At 31.7% G+C, this 13,748-nt stretch overlaps 1 protein-coding gene across 1 annotated transcript; it reads right to left on the bottom strand.

Moving 5' to 3' along the window:
• Positions 1–5,456: 5,456 nt before the first annotated feature.
• On the bottom strand, positions 5,457–10,017 carry LOC11439922 (F-box/FBD/LRR-repeat protein At5g53840). Its single transcript, XM_024783913.2, has 3 exons — positions 8,957–10,017; positions 8,639–8,820; positions 5,457–5,827 (listed from the first exon to the last, which is right to left on the bottom strand). The coding sequence occupies exons 1-2, from the start codon at positions 9,857–9,859 to the stop codon at positions 8,644–8,646; spliced, it is 1,080 nt and encodes a 359-aa protein (XP_024639681.1). The 5' UTR covers positions 9,860–10,017; the 3' UTR covers positions 5,457–5,827; positions 8,639–8,643.
• Between the last annotated feature and the right edge of the window lie 3,731 nt (positions 10,018–13,748).

The raw sequence follows: 13,748 nt of genomic DNA, 5'->3' as shown, positions 1-13,748 counted from the left end.
AGTAAATTTTTCTAGCAAGAACGACAATCTCTAGCCCCCTTTGGATTCCTTTTTTGACTAGCAAGAACGACAAACTCTAGCCCTTTTTGGATTCTTTTTTTGAAGTTGTATTGTGAGACTTAGCATCTGATACGCGATCAGAACTTATCTTATGATCTATTCAAAATCTTATGTGTAAGTAATTATGCTTTAATTTATTGTTTTTGGTTTTGTTTGTGATGTGTGTAGTTATGACTTATGATTCAACTTATAGTTGATTTGAAATCGAACACTGTTGAATTCGACATTGTTGAACCTGAGGTGCGTACTGTTGATAGTGTGATATTATAGACTAATGAATAGTTAACTACGCTTATTTATGATAAAGTTAGTTATAGATAAAATTGAAAGTTTGCATTATGCTTTGCAGATAACTGAGTATTAACAACATCTAGTGGGTCATGTCTGGTAAAACAAATGAATCACATTTGAGATGAAAATAGAAGCAACTTAGAATCAACAGTTCATTTCACTCATATTGAGGAAGCAGGATGGAAGCACAAATAAAAAGGAAAGCAACATGAATCATTGTATGATCAAAGGTCTTGAATTAGAGCAAGATCAACAACTAAAGAAGCATAATTTCATTTGGCACGAGAGCAAGATAATAGAGCATGATCAACAACACCTTAAATAAAACGAAAGAGCAAGACAAATGATCAACAACTCCTGAGAAAAAAATGTTCGGTACACAATGGAAAATCAAAAGATTAATGACGACCAAAATGAAAGAAGCTTCTTTCAGTACAAAATTATGCAACAGAACAAGTGTAGAAGCAATCAATCATCTGGTTCTAGTATAAGACAAAAACGATAGATCAACAAAAGTTGTATGTCTACTTTTCATGTAGTATAACCGCAACTACGATTGCGATAGTTATTTACATTGTTCCAATGAATCTCTTCTCAACACATATATCCTTAACACTATAGAAGAAAATTCATTCAAATTGATGAAGTTAAAGAAATGAATGTCTACACTTTGTTAAGAGAACTACTAAAAGGAATGTAAGTGTCAATGGATTGCAAGATATGACCATAGAAAAGTAGTATCTTTATAATAGAGAAAAGAAGAGAGAAAAAGAAAAGGGCATGTTCAAGATTCAAAGAATTTATTTAGAAAAAGTCTTAAACAAGTTAGATTCTAGATTGAATATTTTCTATTATGAGAGTACTTAAAACTTGGTTTAAGTAAATAAACAAAGTACACATTCATAAAATCAAATCTTAACGAGTTCGTATATACTTGAATTGATATATGTACAATGCAATACCTCTATATCAGATTTAGAACATATTATTTGTGTCTTTCGCTCTAAAATGATTTCGGATGCAGTTAGCAACATTCAACGGATGAAAAATCATTTTATGGTGTAGAGATTTTTAAGTTATCAACAAAATTCACCCCCACCTCAAAAGCATTGATTAGGAATCAAGGGGAGAATAGAAACCAAAACTCATTCATGCAATAGAAACCAAAGTACGTAGTAGAAATTTCATAAACAAGCACAAAGTTGATGGGTGCTTCAACTATGGTGAATAAAAGTGCATATTCATAAGGATTGTCAGGTTTTGAAAAGGAGAATGGGAACAGAGGTGAAGTAAAGAACAAGATTTTGATGAAGATAGTACTAAGATGACATTTGATGACTTTCTTCTTGTTTGAAGAACATGCTAAAAAATATTTTCTGCTCTAATACTCTAGGAGAATTTGATGATATGTAGTTGGTTTAGAAGGTGCCCTAAAGTGTTTTGAGAATAATTAAAATATTTTTAAAATATTAACTATAATGATAAAATTTGTTTTTAGTCCCTATAAAATTATTTGTCCCGACATAAATTTTAGTCCACACTTTTGATAATATTACAAAAAAAAAAGTGTTCAAGTCTCTATTTTTTTTTTCTTTCTGAAAGAAAGTCTCTATGTTTAATGCCTACAAAATACGTATGAGACTAAATTGAACAATTTTTTTTACTTCAAATTAAAATTCTAAAATATATGATCTCAAGCTATATTGAACAACCCTAAAAAAAAAACTATATTGAACCCTAAAAACAAAGCTATATTGAACAAATATTTTTACTTCAAATAAAAAGCATAGATCTATTGTCTCAAAATATATTGAACAAAATCATATTCTTTTTCAAATTAAAAGGGTAAATTTGAACAAAATTTTCTTTATTATTTTACATAAATCTGGATTGCATCACAAAATATATTGAACAACAATTTTGACTTCAGATTAAAAGTGTAAATATAATGTCTCAAAATAAATTGAACAAAAATTTTTCTTCAAATAAAAATTGTAGATATACTGTCTTATTTTTTCTACAAATTGAAAATGTAAAATTGAATGAAATTTTCAATGATTTATTTTTTTAGATATATCAGGATTGCTTCACAAAATATGTTAAACACAATTTTCTATTTCAAATTAAATATGTAAATATATAGTCTCAAAATATATTGGACAAAAAATTGTCTTCAAATTAAAAGTGTAAAGTTTAACAAAATTTTCATTGATTTATTTTCTTTACATATATCCGGATTCGTTCCGAATAGATATTGAACACAAATTTTATTTCAAATCAAAAACTGTAAATATATTGAAGAAAACTTTTCTTGAAATTAAAAGTGTAAAATTGAACAAAATTTTTATCGATTATTTTTTACATATATCTGGATTTGTTCCCAAAATATATTAAATAAAAAAATTTACTTCAAATTTAAAGTGTAAAATTAAACAAAATTTTCATTGATTTGTTTTATTTACATATATCTGGATTGGTTTCAAAAATATATTGAACAAAACTTTTTACTTCAAATTAAAAGTGTAAATTTATTTTAATTAGGGGAAAAAAGTAAATATATTGAAGAAAAAAAATCTTCAAATTAAAAGTGTGAATTGAACAAGGTTTCATTGATCTATTTCTTTTACATATATTCGGATTGGTTCCCAAAATATATTGAACAAAAGTTTTTACTTCAAATTAAAAGTGTAAATTTATTTTAATTAGGGGGAAAAAGTAAATATATTGAAGAAAAAAATCTTCAAATAAAAAGTGTGAATTGAACAAGGTTTTCATTGATCTATTTCTTTTACATATATTCGGATTGGTTCCCAAAATATATTGAACAAAAGTTTTTACTTCAAATTAAAAGTGTAAAATTGGACAAAATTTTCATTGATTTTTTTACATAGATCCGAATTGGTTCATAGACGGAAAATTCCTTTTTTTCTTCCTGCTGATGGAGAATTACTTTAAAATTCTCAATAACGTTCATTAAATCACAAGTCACACTTGTTGTTCCATAATATTATCAAGTGGCCAAATTTTTTTTTTGACAAAAATAAAATGATATTCATTCATATAAATTGATGGATTACATAGTTCAATATCGTTTTTTTTTTTAAGGATGCATCATTCAACATCGTTAAAAACGTAAAATATAAATTTGTAAACAAGCTTACAACATTAAAGTTAATAGCATACAACAGTAAAATAACTACAAATAATATGATAAAATGTAAGTTAATAGCATACATTTATCTCCGGATCTGCTATGTTGACGTTCAAATCATTGATTGAACCGATCTTTCAACGTGAACCAAATGAACACCATAGGAAGACGAGAAATCAAACAACACCGCACAAAACGACAACCAACACAACATTATACTCATACAACGAAATCATGAAGAAAATAACCTAAATTTATGTGAAAATCACTTATTTATATTGAAATTGAGCGAAAAGATGAAGATGGGTGAATTCAGGTCAAAAATTGACACAAAACCACCCCCGCAAGAATGAAAGTAGAAGAAATAATCTAGAGAGGGAAAACTAGGGTGGTTTAGGTGTAAGAGATGTGCGGATGGTGAATTTGAGTCTTGTGGCTGAATGGAGATGGAGGTTGATTGTAAGTGGAAATTCGCTTTGGAAGGAAGTGCTCGTGTGTAAGTATGACAACCAGATCGGGGGTTTACTTGATGAGAATGAAAAGACTTGACCTTGGTATGCTTCAAAGTGGTGGAAGGACATTGTCTCGTTGGAGGAGTCAGTGGTTTAATAGAGAGGTGGCTAGAAAGACGAGGAATGGAAGAAACACAATTTTTGGAGTGCTTCTTGGGTGGGAAACGTGTCCCTTCATGATTGGGTTGTTTTTGAGATAGAGAAATTAGTGGCCTAAGGAAGAATCTACAATTTGGGTCTTAACTAATAAGTATATCAAAAATTTGAATTCCTAAAATGCGAATAATTTTCTTTAAGATGATTGTTTTTATTACGTAAAGAAATAATAGAATAAAAACATCAAACTTCATGAATAATTTACAATAAAAATAATATAATTTATCCACATGTTTAGAGTAAACCAACCATTTTCTTTCAAAAGTCTCTCAATAACTCAACTTTTTGGAAAAGTAAGAATATGCAAAATGTCTAGAAAGTATGTCTATAGGAAATGTGATATTCAATTTTGTAATATGACATTTTTCAATTAAAATGTCCCTAGTTTTAGCATCAAGAATACCCCGATTTCTAAGATCATAGACATCTAAATGAGAGATGAAGTGGTCATTGATGCCTACATGGCTACATCAATATGTGACGCATTAAGGACATTATTATTGATGGGATTGTCATCATTCCAATTTTCATTAGATTGTTCAAGATTATCTTCTTTTTATTGCGCTAACATTTGAAAGTTATGAACGGTGTTTTTTTATGAAATTTTGACTTTGATTAAAACTAAAAATATAAATGTTTGTTTTTTTTTCTTCAAGTTATAACAAACAAAATTAACCATGATTATCTATTTCAATGACACCAACAATATAACAAAAATATATAATCTAAATTCTTTTTTCAATGACATCAACAACAATCTTTGTTATAGAAAAAAATTGTTTTAAGAGTATAATTGAGATAATGAAAAAGTAAGTATAAATACACTCACGTAGTTTTGTTACACTTTTTAAACGATAATGGAAAAAAATCAAACATATATATACATTTGTATCATGTTTGTTATATTTTTTTAATATTTAAATTTATTCTTTATATACAATATATTATATACAGTATAGATTTTTTTTTTTTTTTTACAAGATTATATGCAGCATAGCTAACGATTTATAAAAAGAGGGGAAAATAAATTATTAAAGTAGGGAAAAAAAAGTGTAATCTTAGTAATTGTATCTGTTTATATAACCTTGAAAATAAAATATCTGAGCAAAACATGTCTCATGTGTTCAGATCAATGTTGAACTCTGTATCTGAGCAATAACATCCTATGCTATGACCATTGACATTGCCAATGTCCTTTCACAACCAAAGACACTGATTTCATCTCATGGAATAACAATTCAACTTTTAATAACTCTAAATGTTGATTTTTCATTTGTCCCAAAGAAAAAGTTAATATCATCGATTAATAAACGATGCCGAAACCAATACATGAAAACATTTGTCACTATGCAACATCAACTTAGAGCTCCCAAACCATAAGAGTAAAAAACTGTCATTAGTACCTCATACATTGTTTTTTGTAGGACCTTTGATTGATGACTAAGCAACATAAACTTGAAATTGTTCAACTATGTTTGTATTAAAGAGTTCATTTTACATGAAATAGATAAAAAGATGCATCCCACAGACAAACACATCTCAGAATAAGAAACGTCAAGAAAAGTTAGTTGCATTCATGTTGTCACCAACACCATCGTTCACTCCATCCATATGTTTTCGTCATTTTATCCTTTGTTCTTCTGCTTTGTCCTACAACCTTGCTTACAACAAAGTGAAAATCATATCAGGGACAAAAAAAGTAATAAGAGAATGGAAGATAAAAGTAATTAGAGTCATATTTATACCAAGAATTACATGATGCAAAGCCATTATTCTACCAATTACTTAATAGATATTAATTTCAAACATCTCATAATTACAAAACAAGATAATTACTCTGCCGCTGGCACAAACATGAGACATATCACAAGAGAATAAGGAATCAAGAGACGGAAAAAACCCAACGTATGCCAATTCATTGATTCATGTTAGCAACACATTCACAACATTCAAGTTGACAATTGTGATCATTTTTTAAATGATTAAAAAGTGATTAATAAAAAAGATAATTAAATCACACAAAAAAAAATGGAAAGAAACTCCATTGAATTGCATTACAGAAACCGAACATGTAGATTCAATGTTGCCAGTATTTGCTATTAATATTAAAATGGTTTAATTAGAAAGTGATGTGAGAAGAGTTCAATGAATTATTATAACTCTAAACCTTGTCAAAACATTTCTCCAGTGCTACTCTTCATTATATATTGTAAAAGATGTTATCAAACTAAGTTAGTAGTAAACAAGGATATGTAGGCCGAGTGAGCTCATATGCTCAAGAGTCAAGACAAAGTCATGATGACTTATTATAACTCTAACATACCAATAATGATAAATGCAAAACAGTCATCACTTTGTCACTCATACATGACATTTGTAGTATTTCTATATATGTTGTGTCAACACTCCGATTTCCAAGGGAAAGGGGCCCTGATAATTCAGAGTTCGGCCGCGAGGTAAGTAAAGTCGGGTTAAGAATTGTTCCATCCAAGAATTGAACTAGGTTCTCCTACACAATTCGTCATTTGGTGGAGCTCATTAACCACTTGAGCCCAATTACTTGCTTGTAGTATTTCTATGGTTAAAGCAACTAATCCTATCCAATGCTAAAAAAACGAAAATGTGCATTGTGAGTTTCCAATTAAAAGCAAGAAGAAAAAACGAGCAGCATTAATCAATATAAACAAAGCAGTCTATCCCATAAATCAACAAAATATAAGTCCATTTAACTATTTAACTTGAAGCCAAGCACTTTTGGGTAATGCCTAAATGAGATCTTATAATACATCTTTGACAGGTTGTACATTATGTCAGAATGTTCTTTTGATGTGATTGGTGGTTATTTTGTTCAAAATTTGCTAGCAATTTTGATTTGGGGTATACGATCATTGTGAAATACCCCTTAACACCCCTGCCAAGCAGAGATTAAAGACCTTATCTTATATGAGAAGGGACAAAAGATAAATAGATGATTGCATCTCTCTTGACATTTGAAACAAAAAACTCGCGAGTTGTCATGTGTCGGCAGTGCAATACCTTTGACCGACTATCTTAAACCAATCTCCATGCATAAATTCTTGAACAATAAACAGAACAGTGCATTCATCATAGGAAGATTAGTGTTTGTGATCCTTGTTAATCACACTTCCTTTGTATGTTTGACAACAGTTAAGTCTGTAATTGCATCGCAGGCATTGCAATACCATATGATGTTGTTGGTTCTAATAAAAAACTAGGAAGCCTTCAAGAATTCTACTCTCGCAAATGAAACCAAAAAAAAGTGTAGCAAAACACAACGGATAAGGTCGCACACAAAACACAGATTCCCGCAGCCTTCAAGAATTCTACTCTCGCAAATGAAACCAAAAAAAAGTGTAGCAAAACACAACGGATAAGGTCGCACACAAAACACAGATTCCCGCACAAACCAAACCTGAAAAACAGAATTCTAATTATGTAAAAATTGCGCTAAAACAAATTCAAAATTATGTCAGTAAATCACACACAACAGTGCATAATTTGATTGACAGATTATAAAGAAATGGTATAGCCAGAAAATGGTATTATGCAGTAAAATATTAACCAGAAAATCGGATTTATAGGCAGAAAAAAAATACAAAATACTTGAAGAACAATCATAATTCAGAAGCAAGATATATGAAACTTTCATCTGTCGTGTAACATCCTCTACTAACATAACTTTCCCTTCAATTTTGTCAATACTGAATATAAACAATCAGTCCATCAAATAATTAAGAGCAATAAGAATGGTAGCTCAATGTGTTAACAAGCAACGCAGTCCATCTAAACGTGATGTAGTAGGAACAAGGAATTGTATTTATTTAAGATATTAAGTTATAATAGTACATGTACGTACCTTTTAATCAAAGCAAAGTGTAATATATATTCAGATTGGAACTAGTTTCATAGCTGCAACAAAGAAACTACATTACAGCCGACAAATCCTATTTTTAGTTGCCTTTATCATCCTTAAAGTACCATCTTAATAGAAAATAAGAATGCCATTATATACTATTGGCTATGTTCATATATCAAACTTGGAACCTAAAAAGCACTCGCTTAACAACAATAAAATCGTTCCACCCCATTAGACATCACACGCAACAAATACTCATTAGCAATAAAAACTAACTTATCATTTGTCTTCCATGAGCAACAGCTAAGAATCAGTTAATTCTTCCGTTGTTACTTAGCAACCTTTATTGACCTCAGAATAAATATTATTTCCCAAACCATCAATAACTTTCTTTCAATATGGCATCCACTTAAGTTGTAACCAGATGGAATCATGTTAGATTCGTATACTCTAAATAAGGGAGTTGTGATTTATCCACAAAAAGTAAGGTATAACCAGAGATGTCGTCGTGGAGAACATAAATAGAGAAGGATGCAAAAACAAAATTACCAAACCAAAAATCTTTCTCAAAAAGTTGAAAGCGCGTGTCACCTTAATCAATCTTCAATGTCAACCTCTATAATGTCAACCTTTGCCGAGGGTGAGTTTTGAATCAAAAAGTCCACTATTCCATCAGGTATGGATGAAGGTTTTTTCCTCATTACTTTCAGTGACTTCAGGTTACTCAAAGAAGAGAGCTCAACCTTCAGTAAATCAGAAACTAAGAAAAGAACCTAGGCAATCAGAGTGAACTATCATTAGTTTAATACAGATCATATTTTCAACAAAATTTATAAATACAATAAAAAAGCAAGCATGTTAAAAAATTGAAAATCTAAAGGTTCTCAATCCAAACATGCCCTAAAGTACCTGAAGAGTAGGTGAAGAGAGTGTCAATGACTTGATATTAGTAAGTTGAATCAGCCAGTTGAGTAGAAAGGATGAATACTCGGCAGAAGATGCCATCAAATTTACATCAATGTCTACATGTTTGATAGAAGCGAGATTGGTCTTGCTCCCATAGAGTTTGTGAAAAGGAGAACCAATAAAAGTAAAGGTACAAAGATTTGGAGTAGATAACTCGATTTCAATACAGTCATCAGGAGGATAATCACGGGTGACTATTGTTAACTTGACAAGGGTGGCGCTTGATATCCAGAGGTTTTGTGAATCCTCAACTTCACATTTATCAATGACCAAAGTGTTCAACTTGTTGAATATTGAAAAAGGCTCAGCGCAGCCATCATTGTTGACACTAAAGGCGAATAAATGTAGACACAATGTGGTTAATGATGGCAAATTGATAGAATTTGTTGGAAATAATGCTCTCTTAGCATAAATTTTAGGGTGAACAAGAGCAAGTTTGAGTGATGTTAAAGTGTGAGATGAAAATAAGGTAGGCGGAAAGTGTTGAATATCACATTTAACACGGACATATATTTGTTCAACATTGTGTGAAACAGCGTATTTTAGAACCCTTTTAAGCAGGTGAGGCTCTACTAAACTATGACGGTGAAAAGTGAGAGAGTGGAGTGAGGTAGAGTGATCGCGAAGAGACAAAATCTTGGAAACAAATTTGGTGAAATCTTTGAGATGCTTAAAGCTTGAAGAAGTTAACCTAAGGGTGGGAAGACGCTTCCAGAGATTGTCGAATCTTTTGGAGAGAATGCAAGTTTGAACGGCTTGTTTGGCAAACAAAAAGGAGAGAATTTGAAGGATAAGATGATCGGGTAACTCACTAAGTCTATCTTTTTCCATTCTTTGTTTCTTCATTGTTGTATTTGATTCAGATTCTACAATGGGGAACAACTATTTAGGGAAGATGATAAATTAGGGTTAAACTGAAAATGAATAGATTGAGGAATGAAGAATTACCTTTCGCCACTTTACACCGTCAGAGAGAGAGAGAGGCGCAATTGTGTGCCTTTTCAATTTCTGTTTTGGAGGCAAGGTAAAAAGAAAGCATGGTTAGTGGTTACTACTTACTACAACTAAGATAAACTTGGGCCATTTTTTTCTTAAAAAAAAAACTTGGGCCAAATTGTAAGTTGAGGAAAAAACATTAAGTATTGGACAGAACAATAAGATAGAACAGTACAACTCACGGCAGAACAGTACAGGACAAATTTTTTATATTATTGAGTAATTTTTTGTTTTATACGATTTTTGAGGGACAAAATGTTATTTTTGTATTTTAGACAACTTGTACGTGGGACAAAAAGTTGTGTTGTAGTTTGGTGAGGGACAAAAATATGAGTTTTTGTCATGTCCCTTGCCTCCAGTTTGCCTTGTACCTGAAACAGTTTTACAAATCAAACACTGTTGTCATGTCCTATCCTGTCAGACTCGTTAACAAAAATGCATTTAATCAAGAAGAATGTTAGCAACACTTATTTTTCAACACTCTCTATCACTTACTATTATATTATATGAAATCAATTCATGTCCCACCACTTTGTGTGAGTTCAATTTTCAAAGTTTAGATCAACAATGATTTAAACCAATAAAAGAGTGAATATTACATAGAGTGTTGTTAGCATTATCCTTTAATCAATCCCATATAACTTGGATGTGATGATGTAAATAATAATTTATGGGAGGACATGTGAACTCATGACAAAATTAACCAACAAAAGGCTTAAATGCAGTTTTACCACCCCCATTTTGATTGAATTTGGATTTTATCCTCCCTATTTCGTAGCAATGAATTTATATATGACTAAACCATAGTCATTTCTAATCCAGTAGCTCCAATATTTGATCAAATTTCGATGCCTAAGACCCCTAAGGACTTCAATTTCATTGCAGTGCATGATACTTCACCACTTTTACTTGCTCCATCCAAATTCAACTTTCTTTACAGCACAAACCTGTTGACCAATCATGGCTTTGTACACAATACCATGTGCTCCTCTGCCAACAATATACCAATCATTTAGGTTCTCTGTAGCTTCCAACACAAGCTCGTTAAGGTGAATCCGATCATTTTCCCATACGGTCCTTACATTTGAATTATTATGTCCACCTCCTCTTTTATTCAAATACATTTGCTTAAGATAAAAGGCCCTTTTCAATTCATTTCTATGGAGATACATTTGAATTATTATCACCAGCACATCAGAAATCAATATTGAGGATCCAAGTTCTATCATCACAATTTGAACATTACCGATAACTTTATGATCGGTTGATTTGTAGACACATGGATTTACATAACTAGTTTTAATGCAATTCAACAACTAAAACATATGAGAGGATTGCCCATGAATGATGATGGTGAGGAATTCAATAAACTCATTAGAGCTAATGGTACAAAACCATTGAAGAGATTGTAAGAAATATTGACCTCAATTAATGAAACAAGATCTCCAAGAGCATCGATGATTCCTGCTAAAATGAGCAGCATTAATCAATATAAACAAGCAGACTATCTCATAAATCAACAAAATATCAGTCCATTTAACTATTTAACTTGAAGTCAAGCACTTGTAAACAAACACAGGTTGTACATTATGTCAGAATGTTCTTTTGATGTGAGTGGTTATTTTGTTCAAAAATTTGCTAGCAATTTTGATTTTAGGTATACTATAATTGTGAAATACCCCTTCACACCCCTGCCAAGTATTATATGAGAAGGGACAAAAGAAAAATAGATGATTGCTTCTCTATTGTCATGTGTCGGCAGCGCAATACCTTTGGCCGACTATCTTAAACCAATCTCCATGCATAAATACTTGAACAATAAAGAGAACAGCGCATTCATCTTAAGAAAGGAAAAAGTATATCTAAGGAAACTCTTCTTCATACATTCTTCTATACTTATGTGAAGGTTTAGTTATAAATCAATATCCTCATGTTCAACATGCACATACATATAATCTAAGTTTTGCATCTGCAAATAGGCTATATAGTATCTGTAACTTTTTTTCTTTTCGAAACAGTGAAAATTTATTAGAGACCAAGTTTACACGTTGAGGAAACAAAACAAAAGTGCCACCTATACGCGTAACGCCCCTAAAAAACTCCGTATAACAAATAGAGACGGCTGCCAAAACAGGTGGCCCTAACCTACAACAAGAAAACAATAACAGAAGCATGCCCCTGCTAAAACATAACACAGAAAAAAACTTCCCAACAAACAGCAGCAGGTTCCACAAAACGTAAGGGGAAGGAAAACAAAAAGCACCCATCTGCACTAGCACAAACAGTCGCTGCCACATGAAAACAGAACACAGAAAAAACCTTCACCTGCTCTGAATATACACCACAGAAGAGCTAAATACTGACAAACTGAGTTAAAAAACAAAAGCAGCTACGACAACCCCCCGGCAACAACTAAGGTATCTGTCTAGTACACACAACCTATTCCTGAATATATGATCGTTTCATGCCTTCCGAAGAACCCAAACCAGTGCCGAATTAACCAATAACTCCTTCTAAGCTTCTACAACTGAGCCTCCTCTATAAAACATTCCAAATGTAGAAAAAAGTTTGATGGAGTAATAAAACCAATACCAAGCCATCTAAACACTAACGACCACACTCTTAAGGGCCCTTTCTCAGAACAGAAACAACCCATCTAAATACTCTTCTTCATTCAGCTCTAGAAAGTAACTAGGTATATACTCAAAATTGAACTAGGAGTATAGTAGGATCTTCTTATTTTCATGAATTTCAATGTAATTTAATTCGAATGCTTTATTATCCAATCTCAACTGAATCGGCCATTTTAAATTAAAAGAAAGGAAAAAAAAAACTAAAAGAGGTACTAGTAATTAATCAAGGAGAATAATTCTAATTAATTAAACAGAGTTGGAGTTATCCATAACAAGTGAACATTGAAAATAAATAAATGGCAGAATAAAAAATCTAAGATGACAACAACCATTCTAGAAAAATAATACACACAAGGATGTATTTAGTCTAGACTTGAAATGCAAAATCCTCATCATCATAGTCATGTTCAAGATATTCGCAATAAGATTGAAGACATATGCAGTTGTTGAAGTCACAATTGCACTGCATACCATTGTCTTCGTCATCTTCGGATTGACAAGTGAACTATTGTAGGAAAATAATACACACAAGGATGTATCTAGCGTACCCTAAAATCCAACTCATCAGCATAGTCGGCATAGTCATGTGCAAGATATTCACGATAAGATTTAAGACATGTGCAGTTGTTGAAGTCACAATTGCACTGCATACCATTGTCATCGGATTCGGATTCAGATTCAGCCAACATGCGTTCATCTAATTTTTTCAAGTTTTCCAACATTTGTTCATAAGTGAGATGAGAGTTCATGTAACTCAAGTCCTCCTCATCAGTGAGAGGTTGTTGAGGTTCAGTGACAGGTGAACCGGATTTGGGAGAGGCTTCATCAATCCAAATGTTCTCTAAAGGTTGAGGTTTGGGAGAGGGCACTCCTGTTCCTTCATCAACCTCGAATGAAGCGTTCTTCTCTTCGTCAGAGTTTGAAATCGATTTGAGAGACGGTCTTCCTCTTCCTTCAACCCTAGCTACTTTCCGATATGTTGTTCCTGCTCCACCAATCAAATAAGAATTAGCAATTGTTGAAAATAATAATAATAAGAATTAGCAAACACATTCATTCATTATAACCAATTGGTCATGAAACAAACAATTATAAATTACCAAATG

Source organism: Medicago truncatula, chromosome 5 (assembly GCF_003473485.1).
Source record: "Medicago truncatula cultivar Jemalong A17 chromosome 5, MtrunA17r5.0-ANR, whole genome shotgun sequence".
In the NCBI taxonomy this organism is placed as follows: Eukaryota; Viridiplantae; Streptophyta; class Magnoliopsida; order Fabales; family Fabaceae; genus Medicago; species Medicago truncatula.
This window is presented reverse-complemented; position numbering and strand designations above follow the sequence as displayed.

What these genes read in the sequence shown, in the direction of transcription:
- LOC11439922 (XM_024783913.2), bottom strand. Translation starts at nt 9,859, where the DNA reads ATGAAGAAACAAAGAATGGAAAAAGATAGACTTAGTGAGTTACCCGAT. An exon ending in TCTCTTCACCTACTCTTCAG is followed by an intron (nt 8,821 to 8,956) that starts GTACTTTAGGGC and finishes CTGATTGCCTAG; the next exon opens with GTTCTTTTCTTAGTTTCTGA.